The sequence below is a fragment of the Pelmatolapia mariae genome, linkage group LG22, assembly GCF_036321145.2.
Source record: "Pelmatolapia mariae isolate MD_Pm_ZW linkage group LG22, Pm_UMD_F_2, whole genome shotgun sequence".
NCBI lineage: Eukaryota > Metazoa > Chordata > Actinopteri > Cichliformes > Cichlidae > Pelmatolapia > Pelmatolapia mariae.
In genome coordinates, this window is record NC_086245.2 from 13,763,243 (window position 1) to 13,789,497 (window position 26,255).

General features: G+C 41.5%; 1 protein-coding gene across 5 annotated transcripts in view; it reads right to left on the reverse strand.

The window, feature by feature from the left end:
• Positions 1-25,805, reverse strand: part of celf3a (cugbp, Elav-like family member 3a) — a 37,099-nt gene extending 11,294 nt beyond the window's left edge. For 4 of the 5 annotated variants that reach the window (XR_010573658.1, XR_010573659.1, XR_010573657.1 and 1 more), the window contains exons 1-6: positions 25,334-25,805; positions 24,277-24,429; positions 22,648-22,730; positions 7,674-7,722; positions 4,467-4,595; positions 2,598-2,677 (exon numbers count right to left, since the gene is read on the reverse strand). Coding sequence is in view for 2 of the 5 variants with exons in the window: in XM_065470644.1 (XP_065326716.1) it covers positions 2,598-2,677; positions 4,467-4,595; positions 7,674-7,722; positions 22,648-22,730; positions 24,277-24,421 (486 nt within the window). In the remaining 3 variants the exon portion in view is untranslated. The remainder of the gene's footprint in view (positions 1-2,597; positions 2,678-4,466; positions 4,596-7,673; positions 7,723-22,647; positions 22,731-24,276; positions 24,430-25,333) is intronic. The other variant, XM_065470646.1, reaches the window with a different exon arrangement.
• Positions 25,806-26,255: the final 450 nt, after the last annotated feature.

A 26,255-nucleotide genomic window follows, 5' to 3' on the forward strand; every position in this document is an offset into this window, starting at 1 on the left:
TCCATCTGTCTGATGCTTTTAACATCAACGCTCAACATCAGCAAGAGGTTAAAACACGCACAGTGGTAAGATTACCACTGTTACCACCACTACTCTGAGCATTTCGTACTGCATCCTAACAAAACTGGTTAGAATCCAATATTTTTACTTTACACATGCATTTTCCACAATGAATGCATCACTCAAAGACTCAGTGTAGTGTCTAGAGGGATGTTTGTGGAGCTTCAAGGCTAATGACACTGACAAAAGCGGTTTGTGCCATCATCAAATAAGATTGGAGGTTAGAGCTAAGTGAACATTTTAATCTGAAAAATAGATCTCTGAAAACACACGATCGGAAATGATTGATTCGAGTAAAACTGCAAAAGGCTGCAAGGTAAACTTAGAAAACAAACAAACAAAATAAAACAAAAACAGACATTTATCAGTCCACAGTTTGACAAACCGATGACTCAGGCCTGCGGGTGCACAGCTAAATGACTCCAAAGGAAAAACCCAGAGTACTCATTGAAGTAAAAAAAAAAAAAAAGCCCAAAATAAGAAACTAATGGTTTAAATGAGTCACTGGAGTCGTTTAACTTCTATGTTCATTTCCCATTCTCCCTCACAGTGCATGGCTGCATGGAGCATTACACAGAGAAAGCTGCTGCCTCCCCCAACCATCCAAAAAACCCAACCCCATGGCTCCATGACTGGAGTTTGCCACTTAGAAACTCCAAAATGTTATTGTGGACTAACAAAGAAAACTATGAAATGTTTCTGAAGAGCAGCCAGCGCTACTTATGTCCTAAAGAGAGGATAATGAATACCAGTGAAGAGATGGGAAACCTGACAGCTCGCCATCACCGAGGGGGAAATAGAAATCCCATGTTTATTAAAGCCTCTCACACGATGGTGCCTAGGTGACCGTCCAGCTAAAAGTTTTGCGATGCAGTAGAATGATGATAACAATCATCGAATTAGATCCTCTACAGATTCAAATAAAGGTAAAACACTCCTTGGAGTGACCGAGTTGGAGCTGAGACCGTACTCTAAATGAGTGAAATGACCTTTTTTATGCTTAAACTTAAACTGCCTGACTAAAAGCTACCAGAAAAAGCTACCAGACATCATCGCCATAGAACATCACACAGATTTAAAATCCAGTAATTTGCCTAATTCTTTACACAAGTACATCGGTGTAAATATTTAAAGTGCTCATCTTTTTATTCTTGACATCTACTAGACCAGAGGTCTGCACTGTGAAGCAAGATTTTATCTTACCTGAGTAACTTCAGGGTTAAGCCTGAGTTTTCAGTACTACAAAATCGGTTCACTTCTTTCCAGGGGTGCATCGCCATGGTAACTTATTACTGCCAAACCTAACCTCCTCCAGATCAGAGATGAACAGGTGTGAAATCACCACCTACTGATCAATCAATTCTCTGAAAAGTAGCTTTGTCTTCCCCGAAAGATACCTCAAACCCCTGCGGAGGGTTTAAAGTTTTTCTTTGTCTTTCCCTGATGAGCAGGGAACTTAGAGCTTTATCCAACATACTGAATGACTGGATTGTAATCCATCAGATTCTCCCGTGTCTTACATGAAAGAGTTGTCATGTTTAAAAGTCTGTAAACTTACAGTCACCATCTGTGCCAGCTTTCTTTCTAAGCTAAATTTTATTAATACAGGAGATTTTTTTCCAGTCTTATTGATTAAAAGTGCTTAAAGTGCACACTTAATACTATATTACTGAACAGCTCTTTTCTTCTCGCACACAGTTATGATGCTGATTTGTCTGCAGCATTCTGTATTGTGTCGTTAACCTCTTTATATTTTCCCCATAGTGCGGTTTATCTCCCTTTGTGAAATCAGAACGTGTATCCATCATTGTGATTGGTCAGAGGCTGCTGCTCCGTCTTCTATCACATGAACACGCAGGGAAAGCCTTAGAAGTTCATAACCACCTTTGTGTGATTGGTGATGCTAGGTAATGTGAATGCAGATATCAGAAAAAAGAACTCGCTTCACAGTGCAGAGCCCAGCTTTGCATGATCCATAGTCCAAAACAATCCTTATTTATGTCTTCCTTAAGTCTTCCTTTTAGACAACTTTCTGATTGGCTGGTTCTCACAAACAGAAGGTTTTTGTCTGAGCATAGAGACCCAGAAAAGGTCTGAAAAAGAATTCCTTGGTTGTGTTGGATGGATGTGTTTAATAAAGGCTTGCGTTCGTATTATTATTAGCTTAAAGTGTCCTGATTTAGACGAGCACATTTTATGATCCATTACTGACGTAAACTAAATAAACAAATAGGTTTTTATTTTAATTTTGACGCCCTACATCAAGCCACACTGCAGTAAGACTTCCAGAGATAAATCATGACCGCATTTTACAAAGAGTGTGTCCTCTATTGTATGTGAGTGTGTGTGTGGAGGAGGGGGACAGAAAGGAGAAGTGGTGACCATTAGCTGAGTCACCCTGTGAGTCTCTAAATGACTGGATTTGGAGCATCTGAGTGCGTCTGCTGGGTTCATTTGAATTTGTGTAACCATGCTGCATGTGCAGCATGAGTGTGCTTGTGTATGTGTGTCGGAAAGAGTGTATTTTGTGGACTTACAGGTAGAGTACGACTTCCGTGCAGAGCGTTGATGGCGGCCTGGGCCTCTGCGTTGCTCTGGAACTTTACAAATGCACACCCTACGTGAAATGACACATCATTAAGCACAGCCCCTCTCTCACACATGCACACACTCACACACACTATAACAAAAACGCTTCCCTTTAAATATACATTAGAAGCCATCTTGCATCTAGCGTTTCATCTGTTACCGTGGCACCATTAAGCATGGTCCACAGAACATTCATTGCTTCATCAATCACAGCCCGTAAACCACCAAACGCATCATTAGCTATGACCAATAAAACCTACTGCACTATTAGTCGTGCCTCGTGCAGCAAACAGAGAAAAGTCTAGCCTCTGTGTTTGAACTGTCGCGGACTTTGATTTACATGGAAAATATCATTAGCATTGTTGTTACTGACAATAGTCATTTATACGGTGGAGTTGCAACGTGCTGCGAGCTTTATTCTTCGGATTTAAATACAAACGGTTAAACAAAGTCAGTCCACACTTCTACAGTCGTGACCGGGAATCTGGCTGCAACCAGTGGCTTTGAAGGATCCTCGACTAAAGGCTGCTTTTGTAAATTGTGGAGGGCATAGCTTAGCAAAATCATCTTACTGCTGATGATTTTATTCAGTGGGACAAATATGAATTATTGCTTAGGTTTTTAAGTAGCTAAGCCATCAGGGATAATAGAAATAAGATGATACGACACGGCTAATTGCATCCATTTAAGCAATATTTAAGTATTTAAATGTTTAAACGATGAGGTTTCAGACTATTTAGAGTAGAGTAGTAGAGTTTGTGGACAGGGGAAGACCAGCAGAGAGTTTAAAAGTAAACACAGTCAAAATTTATATTTGTAGCTCTTTAAATGTGAGGGGAGAACAGTTTTTACCTAATGAACATAGTTGGATGAATGTTTTGCTGCTAATGTAAATGGTAATGGTAAATGGCCTGTATTTATTATATAGCGCTTTACTGGTCCCTAAGGACCCCAAAGCGCTTTACATATCCAGTCATCCACCCATTCACACACACATTCACACACTAGTGATGGCAAGCTACATTGTAGCCACAGCTGCCCTGGGGCGCACTGACAGAGGCGAGGCTGCCGGACACTGGCGCCACCGGGCCCTCTGACCACCACCAGTAGGCAACGGGTGAAGTGTCTTGCCCAAGGACACAACGACCGAGACTGTCCAAGCCGGGGATTGAACCGGCAACCTTCCGATTACAAGGCGAACTCCCAACTCTTGAGCCACGATCGCCCACTAATGTGTTGTTTCTGTGAATAATACTGTATCTTTCTGTAATACGTCTGGCGTTTATCAACTAAACAAAGTCCAGGAAGTCTTGCTAGATATTAAATGATGCAGGGACAACCATGGAGACAAAGAGTGGTATATTAAAAGCAGACTAACATGTAGCCATTGCTCACCATAATTTTATATTTAGTAAGACTTCCTGGACTTTATACTTCCACCTGTTTAGCTGAGGAGCACTGGTCAGCCATCAGAGCCTTGCATAGGTTGTCTGTTATCTTCACCAAGGATGTAATGTGCATGGTTGCATTAGTTTGCCTGTTTGTCCTCAGCTAGACTATGAAGTAATTGACTTTGGAAGTTAGTTCAGGAGTTTCTGAAAGGACTCTTGAGCAATGTGATGCAGGACATTTTCTGTCATATTTTCAAATATGCTGCTCAAATGTAAAAAGAATAAAATAACAATGCTTCCAAGAAAAAAAAACAACCTAATCCAGATTCAGATATCGTTCTGGATCCTGGGACTGTGCATGTTGTGGTGGGAATGTTCAGCCTTGATGTTAGATGTGTTTCACATGGCATGATTTCACATTATTACCTTTGCTGGTACCGTCAGGCCCGCGGAGCACCGTGCACTCCTCTATGCTGCCGAATGGCTCGAACATTTTCCTCACATCGGTGTCCGTCTGCTGCTTTCCCAGCATGCCCACAAACAGCTTCCTGTCTTCTAAGGGGAAGGAGATTACCAGGATGGGAGGGAGAAAGGAGGGTAATGTGTGGTAATGTGAGTGAGATTAAAGACGGGGGGAGAAAGAGATGTTTTTATGAGAAAGGTAATGCAAGTGAAAGTGTGCAGGGAGGGGTGGAGAGGGTGGAGAAGCACCATGTCACTGTACATGCACGAATAACAGAAAATGACAACAGGGTGACAAGCAGTTACAAAGAGGGCTGGACGTTAGCCTGCTGTACTTCGGAGCGCCACCAGAGTGCAGTAACATGAACGGCACAACAAATAAACAGCATCTGGCGGTGACTCAAATGTTTGTCACCCTCTGTGTGGTCAGAGAAGCTGCTCCGTCTGTCCCTGTCTGTGAAGGATCAGACTAGCGATTCTGCATGTTTGAGCCCATTCACTACAAATTGCGCGCGCCTTACATTCCTGCAGATTACTCTCAGAAAGAACACCCGAGTGATACATGTTTTGTTTTATTTTTTTTTCCCCCCAAAACTGTTCGTGATGCCATTTCTTTCCAATTTATTTCCGTATGATAATCAAATGTCAGAGACTTGAAGCTTGAGATACAATCAGTCACAGCGAACGTGCCATTATCCTTATTGCAAACCTACATACAGCCTAAATGTCAAGGAGATTGCAGACGATAATGTGGTTTGATTAGAAACACCTGCCTGGGTGGTGTGTTGATGGGGAGGGTTTGGGTATTGGCTGATGAAAAGCACAGAATTTGCTCACTACGCTGTGAGCCAATCAGTGTCAGAAAACGCATAAAGAACTGAAAAAAATCACGCGTTTATATATATATATATATAAAAACAGCATATAAACAAATGCCTGCATCTGCATGCTTCTTGTCCTGTGATACTAAAAGGAAACCAAAGGATTTCTATTACTGTTTTGTGAATTTTAAAGAGCTAAAAAAAAAATCTAAAGTGTTGATCCTTCAGGCTGCTGGCACAGAATCTAAAATGCTCAAAATGTTAAAAACTTGGACTGACTTTTAGGAAAATGGGCCCTTTTCACAGCAGGCGTTTTGATTTGCCACAGTGTGACAGGGAGCCAGCATGCACAATACCAGAACCCTGAAACTGAAGCAGCTAAATGGCATTCAGCCATCATTAATTTTATTATCTACACCTGTGCTTTTCCTACTGTGGCACGTCAAACTCCAGTGAAAACAGGCCTATTAGAGACAGTGGATGCTGTGAGAAAGAATCTTGGATTATTTCCTGGATGTCGACTCAGATGTGAGAGCTTTTCCAACAGCACAAAAACTGGAGCGTTGCATATTTTAACTTCATTCTTGCAAAAACCTAGCACATGTGATGCAGCAGCTACTGTGTCTGAAGCAAATTTCAAGTTTTAGTTAATATCAGGATCCTTGAAATCACGTGTGTAGGGTTAGGGGTAACTTTTGTTTTAGCCATAAGCTAAATAGACTTATTTTATTTATTTATCTTTTTTTTTATACCCTTTATTGTGATAGAACAGTGCAGTGGAGAGAAGACAAGAAACCCAGCATGAAGATACACAAATGGCCCCGGGGCAGATCTGAACCCAGGCCTCTACGTCATCCCCACAGCACATGGGCAGCCCATTCCACCCAGCTAAACCAGTGCCCAGATAGCCAGATTTTAAGAAAATAACAGATTACATTTCATTTGAAATGCAGTCTCACACATTTTGACATGTTTGTTTTTCCTGTTCCTAAATGTTTTATAGGTAGGTATAAAAATGCGTGGACGCTGAATAAACCCAAACCAAAATCACAAACCTAACTCAAGCTGGGTGTCTCGATGGACGTTAAGAGGTTAAGTGATCAGATGCTTATTATACCCTTTTTACTTTTCATAATTACTAGTTTAAACGTAGTCCTGAAGTCTCTAGTGATTTGGTTATCTTTAAAATTTGCATCTGGATGAAGTCAGATGTTTCTTTGGTAAAGCATCATAACATGTGAGAGCGTTTACCAGGTCACCGGCAGCCCATCTGGGCTTAGGGTTTGGTAAACATTAAAGTCTAAAAATCAACAAGAAACATCTCTTGGTTTCTGAAAATTCTCCATTCAGATTATGACTAAAAACAAACCCAACCCTAAAGGGAGAGTGAGCTGGTGTTATGCTTTGAAAATCAGCAATGGTAATGTAAAATGATATGAGGTATGAGAGATGAAGTATCTTTAATAGCGCCTGTCAAAACCTACCAGTGTTTTCTTTTATGATAGCGTAAGTGGCTGTGTGCAGTGTGTGATGTACAGGTGTAGTTTGACAGCAGCAAAACATCCATCTTGACAGGCAGCTGAGCCGACTACTCAGTCTGAACAATAATCTGCTGAAGGGCTGATAAAATCTGTCATATTTTCTGTGCAGATTGCATCTTTTAGGAAATAAGGGGCCTTTAACATCAGAAATTTAATAAAACATCAGCTCCACTGTGTCCATGGTGACGGTGCATGACACTCTGGGTTATGGCAGCTTGTCTTTGTTTAGTGCGGCTGGAAGAGGCACATTTTTAACCAACACCACAGGACACAAACCATGATCTCCTGACTGATAAATCTGAAAATGATGGCGCCGCTAACTGCCTCAAACTGTGCCGTTATCTCTGCGTTCGATTTTGCAGTAACCAGTGCAAGGCCACAGTGTCAAAAGACAATTTGTGATTTATGGTGAGGCACAGGAGACAGATCTATCACATATATAACTGTCATATTAGTGCACACGATTTAAACCATCTTTTGTAACCACTTATCCTACTAACTATGCAGTGTGAGTGAGCGAAACCCTAAAACAAAGATGCTCAGAATCACCAATTGACCTCAAAAGCATGTCCGTGGGTGAAAACCAGAAAAACATGCCAATCGTTTACATCTTGCTGTGAACTTACAGTCCCAATCATCGCACTGCACCGCTGTACTTTCCCTTAACGCATCCTCCACTCAAGCACTTACCTCGTGCAGGTGTTTTAATGTCACTGCAAGACTAACTGACATGTTATCGCTGATATTTCTGGAGGTGTTTATGTTTGAACAGGTGTTGTGTGTCTAGGTTGGGGACAGGTGTATCTTACCCCCTCTGCTTTCGCTGTCTGCAGGCTTCACTTGGATTGGGCGGTTCATCTGGAAAAAGATGACGTAGTCAGTTTAAATGCAGGTCAGGGCTAATCAACAAAAGGAAAAACACATTCATTTTAACATGGCAAAAAGCATATAAGCATGGAAATAACTGGCACAAATTAGAGTTTTAATGTGGCAAATGTGCCCCTTGCTGTTATGTAAATGACAAAAGATGATATTCATGTTTGTGTGCTTTATATAACCATTTATGTAAATGCAATTATAACTGTAGTACACATTTGTGCTTGTTTAGATGTTTGCAAATGTGGCCTGTACTCCAGTCGTTTATATTTACACACCAATTTCTCTCCTTTCCTTTTATTGGGCCAACTCGACTCCAGCAGGCCACAGCTGACACTGATATGTGTGATATTACATTTGCAGTGTCATACAGTCTCTCTTTCTCGCCCCACCTCCTCTCTCCGAGTCTCTCTCTCAGAATCAGCTCTAATCCTGCCGTCTATCGTTCCCTCTCCCCCTATCACACAAAACCAGGAAAAGCACACACCCACGCGGGATTGGTGAAGTGATAAGATTAAGAACACTCGCCAGCTAATCTGGATTAAAGTAGCACGCAGCATCAGAATAGAGACAGATTCTGAGCCTGACAGAGGCAGAGACGGATGTCGAGAGGGAGGAATATCAAACAAAAACGAGAAAGAAAAAGCAGAGAACACACACACACTTTACATTAAGTGACCTTTTCGCTATTCATAAAAGGCCGCTTCGCCGTCCTCTTCCTGGCTATCCGACTATTCAACCTCCAGACGAAACAGCAGCTTGTCCTTCAAATGTATCAAACACGAAAAAGACCATTGAAAGAAAGCAAGCAAAATAATGTACATGGGAGTGCAAAAAGGGAAGAAGAGTGGGATTGGGTTTGATTTGGGGTGGGTGGGGGGGGGGAGGAGCATATGGAAGAGAGGAGTCAGGTGGGGGATGTGCATGCGAAGAGAGGAAGGGTGATGAGTCGAGGTGAGAGCAACAGAGTGACACTCTGTTAACTTTGGCTTAATGAAGGTCTTAATTATGGAGCTGGTGACATTTCAGCCAGTCGCTGATCCTGTGTCACTGATTGATCCACTGTGATCAGTCACCAGGAGACACTATTGATTGGTGCCGCGAGGACCCGCATGAGCAAACATCTGTGCTGAACCACCAGCTGAAATATCCCCAGCACCTGCTATACAAGGCTCCCGTGTCTTCTCATTCAGAGCAGTCTAATTGAGTGTACCAATTAATAGGATGATGGAGTAGATGGAGGGGAAGGCTCAAAAAACCATCTTCCAATCAGCTAAACAAATGGAGGTCTTGCTCTGGCGGTCAGGGAATAATAATTTTTTAGTTTAAATTTTTTACAATATGCTAAAGAGAAGATATCATCATTCCAACCGAGTCTGCATGCTAAAATTCATGTACTCCGGGTAAAGCTCGACAAATATCACTCACAGTATGTTATCGGCACCGTTTCTTGTTTATACCAGCCAGTTCTCAGGCAGGAGAGAGTGCAACAACAGCCTGTGCAAAATAAGTATTACCTTATTTACCACTGTGAAATATTACCACTGTTTTTCTTCGCTGTTATTGCTCATGCTGTGATTTAATCTGTATTCTTGCTTTATTCTTCACACATACACCTTTCTAAAGAACGCACCATGCTATTAATGGATCTGTACTGTTTTAGTGTGAACTGCCCAGTTACTGAGATATCAGCTTTAGTTGTGTGCCTTCTTTAGAATATCGTGGAATCGGATGATATTTAAAACATTTTAAAAAATTTAAATATGGCCTGGTTATTATAAGAATCAACAAACCTTATTGTGAGCAGTTTTATGTTGGAAGCATTTTCTTTTTACTGTCTAGATTCACTACATTACAGCCGTAAACTTCATAAAAAGATATAGCCTTTGTGATGCCACTGCTTTTTTTTAAAAAAAAATCCCTGCTTCGACGTTGTTTTAGACTTTAATAGAGACAAAAATCCAACTCATGATGATCATCTTGCGTTCAGTAAAAAATGAAACTAATGACTGAGACTATAAACTCATCAGGAAAGCATTTACTGAGTTCATTAATGCACACATCCTGCCAGATGCTAGTATGCTAGTGTGAGCCTCTCAGTGTGTCAGTAGTGTTCCATCAGGGCAAGAAGGGCAGGCACTGCTTTTTCACTGAAATGTGACCAACGTCAACATAAATTCGATGACTTTTCTTTCATCTCAGCATTATGACGGCATTCTGTCATAAAATGTATCACCTGTTTGCATCCACCCTTAAAATTACTGCCATCTATGTGGCCTCAGTTGGCCATTGTCTTTGGAAGCAGATTTAACTCTGCTTGCCTCCGATTCCACTGAAACCTATGTGTTTTGCTTTTATAGGTCTGTGTCCCGTTAGCAGTGGCTATAGCTTGTCAGACTGAGAGAACATCAGTGTGTTTGTGCATGTGGATATGGAAAAACTTGTGAAGGAAGGAAAACTGATGGTGGACCAACATGCTAAGCAAGGTGCTGCTGCTTGTTTTGTTTTGACTGATCTGAGATCCATCTACATCTACAAGCTTCTGTGATTCTCACTATTATCATCATTATCTTAACATATAACCACCCAAGCCAGTATGTGCAATGTAAGAAACTCTTAATAACTCCTTTGACATGTTAGTAAGGAAAATCTTGATGCTGGATAGGGGATGTCAAATCCTGAACAGGTGCAGGCTCCACCAGGATTTTCAGATTAGCATATATAAGAAAATGTTGTTTGACCAGACCAAAGTTTAACCAGCTGTTCTACCAAAACTCCACCTTCTTTTTTTATTTATAATTTTAATACCCTTGTAGATACTGACAGTCACTCAGTGTCTGAGGTATCAGTTATTGTACGCCACTCAATCATGGGTAGCAGGAAGGATTCTTCCACACATTGATACAGTTGGTGGGTCTATTCTGGCAGAAAGAAAATAGTTGCTACAATAAATGCTCACAAGAACATTTGTAGATTGTTTTTTCCTCTCGAGTAACCAGGTAATAATTTAGGCATGTGCCCTCTAGCACCAGTATATTCAGGAATCTACAGATATCTATAGATAGATAACTAGAGATATAAGCTATTTTGGGGTTAGCTCTCTCTTAAAGCACCTTAAATCAATGCTATGAATTAATGGCATTAAATTAAGTGGCAACTTTGATTGACATGTTTGAATGATGCTTATAAAAAGCCGCATGGCCCATATTTCACTGTGGGAAGACAAATAGTGAAGGCCGTGGTGGTGGTGGTGATAAGGAGAAGCACAGCAGATGGCTCAGGAGATTGGAATTAGAATATACAAGAGGAAAAACAGTGAGAAGTGGAGGCCATCAAGGCTGTGCCACTTCAGATCTGCACAGCAACCGGCTGCCGGTCTGATAAAGACCATGCTCACATGGCCATCGTCATGACAACCCCAGAGATGAGAACCCCCACATCAGGTAAACAAGGTTGCCCTGAACAACCTGCATAAGAGACGGGTGGAAAACAAATGAGGAGGACAAAGGGTGCTTCTAGGTCAAGAGATAGAGGGATTAGATGTGCAGCGGAGGAAGGGAGAAGACGAGCAGGGGGAGGAAAAATGAAAGACAATAAAAAAAGAAAAAAGAAAAAGGGATGGTAGCGGCTTCGTTCGTGCCTGTTGAATGTTGGCGCTGCCTCGAGAGCAGATGCAGAAGCAGGGAGAAAAATATCTCCCTCTAAACCTCAACCACTAACACACACTTTACAGTAATTTGCTCTCTCCCCTCCTCCTCCTGTTGCTCCCCTCCCCTTTCTCTCTTAGGCTTGTTTACAAAAACGGTCCCATACTGTGCACAGACAACACGCATTCAAACCTGCCTGATCAACAGCCCATTTCACCACTGTGTGTTTTTGCTATTGGATTTTTCTTGCTCCCCCTGCGCTCCATGTCCAAACACGCCATGCAGATATTATATATACAGTCATCCAAACAATGCTCCGTCGGCTCCTGACGGTCAGTGACATGAGCGCACATCTACACATACTTAATCTTTTCTTTCTGTGATGCCGCGGGGGATTTCACGAGCATTATGAAATATTAAATCCACAGATTATCCAATCAAATAACAGCTCGACCCCTTCGCCATAATGCATGAACCCCCCTCTCCATGCCATCAAAGTTCATACACTGCAACAACAAACCCAGAGAATCTACATCGTCAAACTGATTTAACAATTTGGACTAAATCTGCCGATGTATATTCAGCATCATGATTTGATTTAGGAGTACCTACATTTAATAGCTTTAACCCATTAAAAGAAATAGGTAATACAGACATTGCAAGGGCAGAGAATTTAGTTGGGACTGGAGGGACGTGTACCCAGCAGTGATTTGGGTAATTTATTTTAAATATTGTGGCGAGCAGAGACGCACTATGATAGACATCAGCGAGACTGATTGAATTTCCCTTTTCAGCTACTTATTTTATTATTTTGGGGGGCATTTTGATTTCATTACAAAATGACAAAAGAGAGAACAGAGAAATGTGCTCAGGAAGCAGCTCTCTCTTTGATCTTTAACAAAGCACAGAGCATCACACTGAATCTAAGTGGTCTCATCCCAGGGCATCAAATACTGCCGTGCTGTCAGATGGTGCTGGAGTCACATAGATATGCACAAGGTATGCTTTGGGATCAATCCCGTGACGCACGGACGGCTATAATGGATGCTAAGCATCTCTGCATCCAGAAGTTTGTTACCCTGGAGACTACCTCTTGCTTCAGATTTTGTGTTTTTAACTAGATTTAACTTTTTTAAAAACTCACCGATTAGTTTCGATTTCTCTCGCTTTTTACTTTCACTTTTACTCTGTGGTTAAATATTGACAAGAAAAGAAAATCCTTGGTTATGTTTATAATGAGGTTGGTATTTAGGTTAAATATGTCCTTTCACACCATTAACCCTGCAATTGGAAACAAGAGGCTTACCCAGTGTGTTTAAATGTGATGCCAGGCTGTAACGTACAAGCTGGGAGCACCAAAGCCAAAGGCTACAAAGTGAGTATCTTGACAAGATGTATTTAAAGTCTTGGACATGAAAACAAGCTGACTGAACACACCTACACTATATGGAAAACAGTATTAGAGCACAACAGCTAATTTTTTAATTTAGATGTTTTCAGTCCCATGACCACAGGTGTATAAAATCAAGCACATAACAACGCAGTCGGCTTTTTCGAACATTTGTAAAATAATGTGAGCATGGTGCTGTAATAGGATGCCACCATGGCGACAAGTCAGTTTGTGAAATTTCTTCCCTTCTAGATATTCCATGAGCAACTGTAAATGGTATTATTGCCAAGTGAAAGTAACAAAAGTCACAACAACTTGGCCACAAAGTTGCAGACCACGTAAGTTACAGAGCTTGGTCGCTGAATGTTGAGGTGCACAGTGCGTAAAAGTCACCAACTGCTGAGCTCCAAACCTCCGCTGGCATTAACATCAGCACCAAATCTATGTGCCAGAAGCTTCATGGCATGGGTTTCCATGGCTGAGCAGCTCCTGTAAGTGTAACGCATAGGTGGCCCGGTACGTTTGTCCATAGTGTATCTGTCCTACAACAGGGATTATCATCAGCACAGCACTCAGAGTCACAGTGCCCCACATAAAATAAAAAATGCTGTTAGTTTTTTAAAACAAAACAGAAGTGCTTGTTTATCATTGCATATTTTACTTTCTGACTAATGTGCTTAAACACAACCTATGCAAATCAAGTTTACTTAACTCTCTTCCAAGCAAATGGAGACATTTTAAGCACAAGGATATTTCTCAGACTTTGCACAACAGTCCTTGTGCTTAAAATGTCTCCATTCGCTTGGAAGGATGTTAAGCACAAACAGATTCACAACCTTAATAAAACACACAAGGCTCACCTGTTGTAAATACAAGTCTGAATAAATGGTTTTTATTCTCTAAAAGGGCTCAAACTAAGTAGCCTGGTGTATTTAGGTGTATTTAACACCCTCCGCAATCTTTTATTTAACAGTGTACAGATTGAGGAGTGGCCATCGCCACCATGGAAATGCATTTTCATGTGGTACAGCAAGGCAAATGTCTTTTAGATAGAGTAAAGCATACTGATGATTACATTTTTCTCGCCTTACTATTATGACCTGCAGAGCTGATGATAATCTGTCTATATAGTAGGCTGCTACTGCTGTGTGAGTGGTGGGGAGGGGGCCACATTTCTGCTGCCTGTTTCCTCTCCACTTTCAATACATTCTGCTTGTACGCCCGAAAAAGCTGCCACTCTGAATGGTAAATATATCAGCGGAGACCGTCACCCCGCTCTTTCAAGAACATTTACAGCAGGGAGGCAGAGCTGGAGGGGAAGAGGAAGGGGGAGGAAGAGGAGAGAGGGAGGGGAGGTGTAGCTGGGTGGGGCTGGGGGGGGGGGGGCACAAAGACAATTTTCCATCTTCGCCTCCCCTCCGCTCCATCACACAGCGCTGGTCATTGCATCGTGCTGGTCGCCTAGCAACCTGGCATCCCTCGTCCCAGCCGTCTCCAGGCAACGAGACCTGCGACCGTAATCAACCTGCCACCTCCCACCTCCCCGCGCCGCCTCCTCCTCCTCTCCCCCGTCTCTGTTCCCTCTCCTGTCTCTGCTGCTTTTTGCTCCCTCGGTTCTCCATCCACCTCCTCTCTATCGTTGCAAATGCACTTACGCTGAGACGCACTTGTGAATTCACCCCGTGGGGAGAAGAAGAAACACAGGTGGAAATTGGTATATTAACAGGCATAAAAAAATAAATAAGTACATAAATACATAAATAAAATAAAGGAACAGAAAAGAGAGATCGCAGTTGATCACACAAAGAGTTGGAACAAAGCGGCACACAAAAGCAGAGATGCACAAGTGCGCTCCGTTAGCGTTTCCACACGTGGATGCACACACAGATGCGCACACACATGGGCGGGCAGCCACATAAAGCGGAGAGAAAACTCAACCTTCTCCTGAATTCAGTCAAACACAAAGAGACTGACAGCACTTGTGCAGTTCGATAATATTTAAACAATGTCCCAGTCTTCAGTGTCAAAGCCGCTTCCCGGTGTTGTCTCCGGCTCTTACAGGGTTCACCAGTCTGTCCGGCGTTGACGCCAAGCTGACAGTGTCTCGAAGCTGACATTCAGCCGTTTAGCCAGACAGCCAACAAAAATCCTTCAAAGTGAAGAAACCGAATATCAAAGAGTAAATTCCTAACAATACTCGAGTTGACTCTCAATTGTTTTGTCTGTTCTGACTGTTAAATATTCATGTCAAGTGTTGTTTGACTCGAATCAGTGGAGCAGAGGGGGAGAAAGAACTGAATCACAGGCAGATTTCTGCGTGTGTGTGTGTGTGTGTGTGAGAGAGAAAGAGTGCAGATAGAGTCCATGTCCTACTTTTTTCTTTTTTCTTTTTTTTTTTTTTTACTTTAACTGGCACGATTTACACATTTTAACTCCACTACAGTCCATGCATGCTCATTAGATAACCAGTCCTGCACCAAAGTTCAAAGAGCCTAATGAGTTTTGTGGCAACAGCCCTTCTCTGCTTTTGTGTGTGTGTTCGTCTAGCAAACATACACTCCCCAACCCCCCAAAAAACACACAATTCCTCAGTAACAGATGTCTGTATTTAAGCTGATAAACACACTGCCTCAACGCACCTCCAGCCTTCACCACCCTTACACCACCCACTGTTCATTATGTCAAACTTTCATTCAATCCTTCCTCCCCTCCCCCTACCCTCTATTATTTCTCCCTCCCCGCTCCAACTTCATTTATCCAATTTCTCTCTAATTCACACCCATTTACCACCTCCATAAATCCGATCTGCATTCATCATTACAGTCGCCCCAGAGTGACGTACAGAGGACGAGCCCTGTTTTCCCCCCTCTGTTGTTGTCACTCTGCGCCGCCTGTCCTGCCCAGCCGTGCATTTATATGCATGCATATGTAAATGAATCGACGCGTGAATGCACACTTAACTCCAGATAGATTCATCAAGTGAACGCACTCGCTCCGAGGCGCGCTAATTGCTATCATCATCAGCATCATCCCCACAACTCGCTGGCATCAAGATATAGGTTACATGTGGAGACGCTGATTTATCTCCTTATTGTCAGTGGAATAAAAGAGTTATCATGTTCACGTCACGGGAGCATGTTTAAGCCTTCAGACTTTCTGTTTTTGTCATGTTTTTTTTTTAAATGCACATGAAAATGCCAATTTCTGATAAAAGTGAAGCTGAAGGGTGGAGGCTGAGCAAGTGTACAAAGCTAACAGGTATACAAGAGATTGTTAACATAACCCTGCAACCCACCATAGCTCGTGTGCATCTACAGTAGGAAGTTTGCTCAAAGATTAAGGGCACAAATTACAGCACTGCGCACTACAACTTCCTATCTCATATCCTGCGTAAAAAGCCGGAGCTATATTTAGTATGTGCATTTTTTTTCAGACTATTGATAAAACCCTTCTGTCTGCTCCGTCTGACTCCTTATGTCTGAGTAAATGTCAAGCTTAGTCAGATGTTCCACCACAAAGAGGGCTCTTTCCTCTCATACGGGCAGCTTAAACGCAAAGAAGGCCTCGCAGCCCAGATTTCCCTCTCATACACGCGGCTGATAGTGAATGAAGAAACCCGAGGAGAGCTCATAATAAACCCTGCAACTTCCCTCCATCCATCCATCCCTATCTTTGGATGTGTACTCCCCCAGGAAACACGTGCACACGAAAGCAAACAGACAGTTATGCACACTCGGGCACACAAAAGCACGCACCCTTCATTAAACCGTGTAGGTGTGAACACCTGCCCTACCTTCCCCCAGCTGCACATGCAAATACACTCCAAGTACAGACACGGCTACTCCCCCCACCCCAAACTTGGGCACAGGCTCACTATTAGATTTAGATGTTATTAATTTTAGATATTAGATTTAAAATGAACAGCGAGGCATTGTCGCAAATATTACTTTAAGGAAGCATTAAACAGCTTCGTGACTATCTAAACGCATATGATTCTCAATAAATGAAGGAAAAGCTTGACATTTTGCCTTCTTGTTGAGATTTGATGAGAAAAATCACCACGGCTGTCATATCAATGCAGCATTTATGAACTAGAGTTTGAAGCTTGTTAGCTTAGCTTGTTAATCTGGCTGTTGAAACAAGATGATGTGATATTCAGAGGCACTGATAGGTGCATTTTATTCCCTTTGGAAAGAGATAGATGAAAAGAACTAAGCTAACTGTTTTTATGCACAATTTCAAACTAATAGGGTTGTTTTTTTCTTTATACAGCACACAGCAGGAAGTAATCCACCGTACTCCAAATGTGTTTGTACTTCCTGGACAAAACATGTTGGAGGAGAACATTAAAAGATGCCAATGAAGAAGTGCCTTAAACTTGTATTCCATGTGACTGCCATCAAAAGGCGAGATCTGTGGTTGCAAAATACTTTCTGTCCTATAGAAGTTTTGCACGTGACGTCATGCACACATTACCTAAGAGCTATCTGCCATATTGGACGTGATACAACCACCAATGGTTGATTTGGTGACTTCCTAGAAATTGCTTGCTGTCGCTAGGTAAAATTGGTTGCAAAGATGGTGCTGCAGCAAAAAGCCTCCTTGTGATTGTTTTGGTTGTTTGCAGATTGCCACTGTTGATTGTACTTTTGATGGAAATTGCCAACTTGCCTGCAAACACTCACCATGTACTAGCAGAGCGGGGAGAAAACGTTTTTTAAAAAAGGCACCACGCAAAAAAGAAAGAACCTCAAGCTACAGAGTAAAAGTTGTAAAAATAAAAAGACACAAGTTTATTTTGAAGGCAAACAATTTACGTTTTCTGTTTTTGCCACACTTCTCACAGTTTTACAACTACTTGGTGAGTAGTTGGAGAGTGTTTGCAGACAACTGGGCATCTTCCATGCAAAGTACAAGCAACTGCAGCAATCTACTACCAACTGGAGCAATTGCAAAGAGGTTTTTGGTGCAGCATCCCCAGATTCACCTCATGACTGGTAGTAACCTCCAGCAAACAGTTAGGGAAAACACATTTTCCCTTGCCAACAACTCAGTGAGTGCAGGGGATCAACCAGTGGTTGCAGTTTTAGCAACTGATTTCTCAGCGATTGCCATCAACCTCCAGCTACCACTCCCCAACCGGTCGAGGAATGCTACATTTTCCCTAATGACCGGTGGTAAACAGAAGTTTGCAGAGCAGTCTCTTGGCCTGTGTAATTTGAGTTTTAATCAGTTGATTCTACATTTTCACATATTCAAAATGGTGCACAAGCTATCACATGATCACTGCAAGACCTCGCAGAAATCTTGACCTCTGCAAAGACTTTCATTGTGAGTTTTTGGGCTTAATAGTCACTCATATTTAATAAAAAAAAATGTAATATTGTAAATCTTGGCCATACTATGTTTAAAAAGTAAGAATTATCCGTGGTACACATACTGTTTCTCGGTCAGACCTTCCCATCTTGGTCACATCAATTTTTTTTTTATTGTGTTTTTTTCATTAATTTTTTTAAACCGGACAAAGTCATGGCATCAGTGAAAAGGCTTATCTTGAGGTACCAAAAAAAGGACTTCAGAAATTAGTGGGTAGGGTTTTTATTGTAGGCCCTATGCTAAGCTACATTAGCCTGCTGCCTGCCTGCAGGTTAATATTTACTGGACAGAAATGAGAGCAGTATTGATCTTCACATTCCTTTTGACAAGAAGACAAATACATCCCAATATGCCAAAATGACTTTTCCTTTAATCTATTGATTATTTTCCTGATTAATCACGCTCTTTACAGCCCATTGTGACATTAACATTATTTTTGTTTCAGACAAAAAGTGGCAAACACATTCAGTTTACTACCACAGAGGCCCAAAAAGGCTGAATCTTTGCTGTTTTTGCCAAAACATGACATAAAAAAATGAATGCACTGTGAAAATGGTGCTGATTCATTTTCAATTATTTTGATTATTTCAGTTAATTTCAGCTCGACTGACCTTATTTGACATTATTGAGATCTAAGTTCAGTTTTGGAGGCTGCTTTACAAAATGGCTATGATTAATGTGGCATAATGTGGACGTTATTATCTCAGAGCGCCTCACAACAGCTGACCAGGCCAGACAAATGGCCTGAGACAGTGCAGAGATAAAGCGATAAGAACAGAGGGGACAAGAGTACAAGATGTCCAAACAGGACAGAATGAGTGCAGCTCAGGAAGCAAATCTTCTCTCTCAAACCTCCATTTTCACACTCAGAGTGAATCTGCTGTTTTTTTTATTTATTTTTTTTTACTCGTGCCCTTTTCCCCCCTCCTCCATTCTCTCGCTTTCTTTCCTCGCTTTCAGATGAATGTGCTTTTGACACTCTTCTTCCACCTCACACTTAGAGACGGACTCTCTCACCTGAAATTAAACACGAGGCCAGGTGCCACTCTGATACAACCATCTGTTCGGCCCTGCCGGACTTCTTTCTCTCTCTTTTTTCCCTTCCCATTGTTAGCAATGAGAGGGGAAAACTAGTACAGAGGGAAAAAAAGGGCTGTAAGAGTGACCCTTTCTTCTCAGAGAGGAAAAATGCATTTTTTTTTAAATAAAAAGCAGTCCTGACTGTTAATGAGATCTTTCAGCTTTCTGTACATTCAGGTGTGCTTTCATTTAAGCTCTCTTGTCTCAGTCCTATAATTGCTATCATGTTTTTCCTTTTGTATCACCCTGGCCATGAGATGCCAAAGTTAATTATTCTTTGGCAGTGCAGGTGCAATTAGATGACAATTACACCACAGCTGGTGGCAGGGGTGGGAAGCAGATCTTGTCCGTGTGGGCGTGTATGGAGCTAATAAGATGGTTTTCCTCTCGCTCTCTTTTTTTTCCATGGCAAGGAGGGGGAGGGCAGGGAAGGACTGGGAAAACACTTGAGGGTTTAGCTTGTTCCACACGGCTTAGAGGTAAGAGGTTGTGAGGAAAAAGAGCTGCTAGAGTAGTAGAAAGAGGGGGGGGGGGCTTTATCATGGAGCATTGGGCCCTGCTGATCAGCCTGCGAGAGGTCAGGAAGGTCACGCTACTGTCACACTAACAACAGGATCTCTTTTGTTGCCACGTTAATACCATCCTGCCCCTTCAAACTGTCCCTGCCTGCCATTACAATGATACCCTACTGCTATAGTATTTTCTCCCTCGATAGAAAATGAATGCTTTAAATAATCAAACAGGCATTTATATTTTAAGAACAAAAAATGTGGTTTGAGCTCATAAAAATCTGCTTTTGGATTTCATCTCCTTCTTTTGTAATTTAGACGTAATAAAGACAGCATTTGACGGCCTCCCTGTACCCTTAATGATGAGTTCTGACACCTCAGTATATATAAATAAAAATGTGGTTTAACAACCATTAGAATAGTTTCCCTGTTTTTTCAAGGGTAGCTGCACAGGCAGAGACCACCCTTGCAAATGTCTGATCCACACCCAGTCGTTTTGTTCTATTTGCAGTCCTGAAATATAACCGAAACTACTCAGAAAAAGAGCTTCAAGGGATACTCCTATAAGCTTTCAAGGGATAAAGAGTTAAAGGTTCTCAGCTTCGCAGCAGAAGAAAACACTTATCAGTAATACCTGCTGTTGTTTATAAAAGACTCCTCCATGAATCAAAAACCCTGCTGATTTAGTCCTCAGTTCTGTCCTGAAGTTGGTCATGTTCATTATACACACCTGGCTTTTTCTTTTGGGTGTTAGCGGGTAAGCTAACATCAGCTAACTCGCTAACGTGTTTGATTTACTAGCTAACCTCGGCTTACATCCTTGCTAACGGTGTTATGCAGAAGCTTAAATAGCAAAATATTTCACATCAGTTTAAATTTTTCATCTTTACGTGAATTGTGGCATCTTTATTGTTGTCTGTTTGAGTTGCCAATTTGTCAATGTTAGTGATTTCTTCACTAAAGCTTTAAGTTAACTTTTGCTAGTATCTAAATACTAGCCTCAATCTTACATGATAGAACCCTGAGCACTTGACACAGAGGTAAGACACTTTAGAGTGAACATCTTTTACATTTTTATACAAATTATTTTTTAAAATATTTTTTTGTATTTAGATTATTCAGCAGGAATAAATATACAGTAAATAAACTGTACCAGATATAGCTGAAACTTACATTTCTTTACATTTCAGTTTACAGAGATCTCTTGCATGATGCCACATGCATATTACCTAAGTTGTACTGGATTTGATACCTTTACCAGTCATTAGACAATCCCTGACTGGTTGGTAAGTGATCAATAGAGGATGGGGGGTAGTAAAAACCCCTGCTTGCGATTGTTTTGGACAAGCATACTGCTGCAGTCGCTTGTAGTTTATATGAAAGGCTACGACTTTGTACCAAACGCTTGCTTGAAAAAGTGCAACACAGTGAAAGTTGTACTTCAGTGCTGCTCAGTCAACACATTCACTTTGAATGCAAACAGTCTCAGTTTATGGATTGTGTTGCACTTTTCAGTTTTACTATCTTGTCCAAATTAGTTGGTAAGTGAGTGCAGATAAGTCAGCATCTTCCACTGCAAGCTACAGCAATATGCACGTAACCAAAGAAATCACAGCACTGTATACCTATTTGCAACAGATTTCAGTGATTGCCAAATGGTTGCCAACCAGTCTCTAAGTCTGTGTGACAGGGGCTTATTCTCTAATGGTCACATGACTGCAAAATCTGAATAGTTCCTGGCCAGATGCCAGTTAAAAAACACTGTCAAGCTTCAAAGATATGAGTTTACAGGGCTATTACCAAGTGAGAGATTCTATAAAGGTTAAAAGGTTTAAGTTAACCAAGTAACACACTGAAAAAAAAAGTACAACCAACCACCTATAAAACTGGATAACTATTTATAAAAAATTCTATGATGGCAGGTTTAATTTTTCACCTTGACTTAGCTTAAAAGTCTTTATTTCTGTTTACCAACACGTCATGGATGGATTACTTTTTGTCTGTCAACTACTGGTTTAATAGATGATCTATTAATAGTTACTGTCTATCCTCTACTTAGAGTCTCTAAGCTTGTCATATTTTGACATTTTTAGGCTAAAAAATGTATCAATTATGAAAAAATCTTTAGCTGCAGAGTTACACTTTTCACCTGCTTCTTCTCTTTTCCCTCAAAAACTACAGTCATGAGCTGCCATTCAGAAGAGGGGGGAAAAAAGAAGTGAATGATGTAGATTTCAACAAAAATAACCAAAAGGAAACAGCGGTGAAGCTGTCTTAGTAAAAGAGGAAGCAGCGGTAAGTCTGGGAGCACACTCTGTCTCAGTAATTCCTTGCCTTGTCGCCTTGTCTCCCATATAGTTGGTTATTATAGAGACGCGGCTGTCATGTCATATTTAGCTCTGGAAATGTCATTTGGCAGCACACCTGCTGCCTGGCTATGCTAATAAAGCTAGGTTTAACTTTGATTAGAATTCAGTGAGAGAGATGGATCGAGAGGAGGGGGAGATGGAGAGAGAGAGAGAGAGAGCGAGTAAGAAAGACAGAGACACGGAAAGGAAGAGAAACATCAAAGAGAATAAGAGCTGGCAAAGTCACTCCAGCAGCGGGCCTCATAGCTGTCTCTTCCGACCCATGACATGTAGCAAGATGACTCATGCCTTAACTGGATGGATATGTCTGGATGCATCACATATGAAACATAAGAGGAGGGGAGGGGCAGCCTCTGACCTTTATTGGTGCAGACTAGCTAAAGGGGGAGATCAACCCTACATGTCAAACTTGGTTAATTTTCCCAGGGTCCTGTGCGGCATGGTCAGATAGCCCGGCGTGCCAGTTATTCTGCTTCTTTGATGTAAACACGTACACGTACGCCGTCAAAGACTCGAAAAGACAGCCACACACTCACCCCCGGTAGCGTCTTCTGCTCGTGCAGTGCATTCTGGGCTTTCAGGGCAGACTCACGTGCACAGTATGTCAGGAAGGCACATCCTGGAGAAACACAAGGGGCACAGGATCACTCATATAAGTGCATTGATTTTTAATGTCTATATAACGTCAGCTGGCAGTCACCCTATTATAAATATACCATTTGGTCATGTGTGTTCTTATTTTATTGAGATTAATAAACACTAAGAACGATTCTGGGTCAACGTGCATTCACATTTTCTAATAAATGTACAAATAAAAAGCCCCCGTGCCTTTAATCAGACTGTCATTTTTTGTTAAGCAGTTCCTCCTGTGGCACCAGAGATCTATGGGATTATTAAAATAATATCTATTCAGACACAAGCAGCCTGAATGAGTATTTAATATCATGCTGTTCAGGCAAAAATGTATGCAGTCCTACATAATAGAGAAAGGCCTTCATTAACCTTTAGGGCTCCACACAAATCATGAATATGTAAATGTATGCAGAATAGGTGTTATAGGTGTTAGAGGACCCAAACCACCTGGCCTATATGTCTCCCCAATGACTGATGGTTTATGTGGATTTATAAAAGCTTTTGTTTTCTGCCCTCAGATTTGCATTAGGAATGACAGCACGGATCATTGTTCAGCTTCGGATCGCTTTGCCAGCTTCGGTCCATCTGTCAAACAGGATTTTGAACGCGTCGAGTTTTCCTCCTAAATATACGGAGCCTGCCCACCATGTGACGAGGGGAAGTAGTAGTAGTAGTAGAAACAGTAGTGGCAGTGGGTGGCACCAGTTCTTTCAAACTGAGCGATATCGCCGTATGAAACTAATTAGCGTCTGACAAAACACTTCTTTTTTTTAAAGATTTATCTCAGACAAATGCCTTCCTGCTGATGAGGATTTACCAACACTGAAGTGAAAAAGTACACTCACATCTGAACTCAATTCAAGGAGTTTGGAGATGACTTTTCAGTTTTGGCCCTCTGTGAATAAAAATCAAGCTGGCAGGAGGGAACTTTTTTTATAATGTTTGTGTCTTTAAATTCAGATTGTAGCATCATGAGGTAGGCGTAAAAGGAAACCTTCCAGCGTACCCCGAAGCGACGCATTCATGAAGTTAATAGTCATTTTATGTTTGTTCTAACTGTATTCAACAGTTTCTCTGCTGCTTCCTGTCGTTTAGTTAGTTGTGTCCACAGTAGGCCTAAGGTTTAAAAGCACATTGGCCTTGGTAAACCACAGTCAGAATCACTGTTAATGACAGACGATAAAAATATGATATTTTATTTGTAACTGTAGCAAAGTCTATGGGGCATGAACAGATATTTGTTCATGCCAGAGAGCGAGTAAGATAATCTTTAAATTTTTTTAATTTGTATTTTTTAGTAGAAACACTAAATAGGATCTACAACATAAACCTTCCACCAGCTGTTCATCACAAAGGCTCCAAAGGGACAACAGCTCGATGAGAAATCATCCCACCTGACTCACACTTATTGGAAATCAAATCAGAGCATATACAAGAGAAAGCTTTCCCTGTCACTGCACAACATGCTATAAACCAAACCAACAAATGCACGCCTCATTTTTTTTAGCCCTTTAACTGGACACCTCCCTTACCTTTGTGCATCCCCGTGTACTTGTCCTTTATCACCGTCAACTCATAGATCTTGCCAAACTGCTCAAAGATGGGCTTCAGGTCCTTCTCCTCCAGGTTTCGGGGTATTTGCCCGATGAAGAGCTTGATGGCGTCAGGCTCCTTCATTGAGAAGTCTGGGGAGGAATAATAACACACACATATTCAGAGACACATATAGAGTGGAGGCGGTCAGGAGGAGCAGACAGGAGCCTGCAGGCTTAAATTCACACTGCACAGGAGGTGCAAACAGGAGGCCAAGGATGGAGGTACAGATGGGAGCGTTCGGCGAGAATGGGAGGCTGAATTAATGGTTTCTACACCCTCTGAGATGTGACAGCCCAAATGCTGTGGTAGATTTCAGCACAGAAACGCAGCACAGTAGCATTGCTCTAAAGATTGTGTGTGTTTGTGTTAATTTTAAATCTGAATTAAAATGCTCACAAAGTCCAAGAGCTCACTCTTGCCCATGGATACATCTAAAAGATGAATTTTAAATAAATGTATCAGGCTCCCTTTATTTATTTATTTATTTATTTATTTATTTTTATTTTAGAAAGAAGATATAGAGCAACTGTTTTGTCGTTTACTTGCTCAAGGAAATGAATTTCAAAATGTTAATTACCCCAAATGACCTCATAACTTTCATATTTGTGGCGTCACATGGACACCTACAAACACGACTCACGGCTACAGAGCTCAGGTGCACTGCTTTTGACTAAAACTGGGAGAATAATATGCAAAAGAAGGGGAAAATGAACGTGATGCTGTAGTAAACGATAGTAAACAAATTCTGAATTGCTCTCTGGGCCGCTTATATTCGAGCCCCCTTTTTACAGAAACATGACATTGTGTCTGTCAACACAGCTGGAGACCTGCGCTCTCTTTGTCAAAGACGCTGGTGACAACAACAATGACCCGAACATGATGTATATATAATACATATATATATATATGTGTGTGTTTTTTTTTTTTTTTAAATTTACACCACAAACAACAAAGGGATAAAAATAAAAGAGGAAGAAAAAAGAGAGATAATACCTGTGGTGCTGTTTGTGGCAAGAATCGGCGCGATCAGTTGATGCCTTTCTTCTTCTTCTTTTCCCCCCTCGCTGTTGTTTACTTATCAAACCTCAAATTACTCAGTTCATCTGTCTGCCAGAGCGTCTTTGGATCCTGTAACAAGTTAGGCCCGCACGCCCCCTAAAACAACACAAGTAACATCCAGCGACGGTCCTTTATTCGGCATGAGCGTGCTTTTCTAGCTCTGCTTGTTGTTTTTTTCCACTGCTCTTTCCTGACAGATGCTCCGTATTTTTTTTCCTTTCAAATAAATTTGGGTTATTTAAAATATATATATATTTATAAACAAATCTCTTACTGGCTTGGCTAAACGGAGAGTGTTGAGATAGGTGGATATTTAGGCTTCCTTCAGTAGACTGTGGGGAATTGGCAGTCTGGCTGGCTGGCTGTCCTCTCCCTCTCCCTCTCTATGTGTGTGTGTGCGTGTGTGTGTGTCTGTACTCCTTTGACGTCGTAAGCCGGTGTCTCCCTCCCTGTCCATCTCAGCTCCATCCCTCCCCTGGGCCGTGATGTCTGCCGCTAGGGACCGTCGCTAACTTACCAGCCCTGTGACAGCCGGAAAAAAGGAGAAGAGCGGAAAAAACCTACAAAAAACACAACTATATATGTTTGTCCTGCTGTACTGAAGCGATTTGGTTATTGGTTGTCTAAAATATTTTATTTCTTATTGCTACAGCACAAAAATCCCCCAAATTGGGGGATAAATAAACCATAATACAGCCATTGTTGGATTCAAGATGCTGGACGTTTGAGTGCAGATTTGGGGGGTGGGGGTTGGTTTAGCATTATCATCACAGTCACATAATTCCCTTGTTTCTGTTGATATTTGAATCATTACCTTATTATCCCAGATTGTGAGTACCTGGACACTATCAGCTGT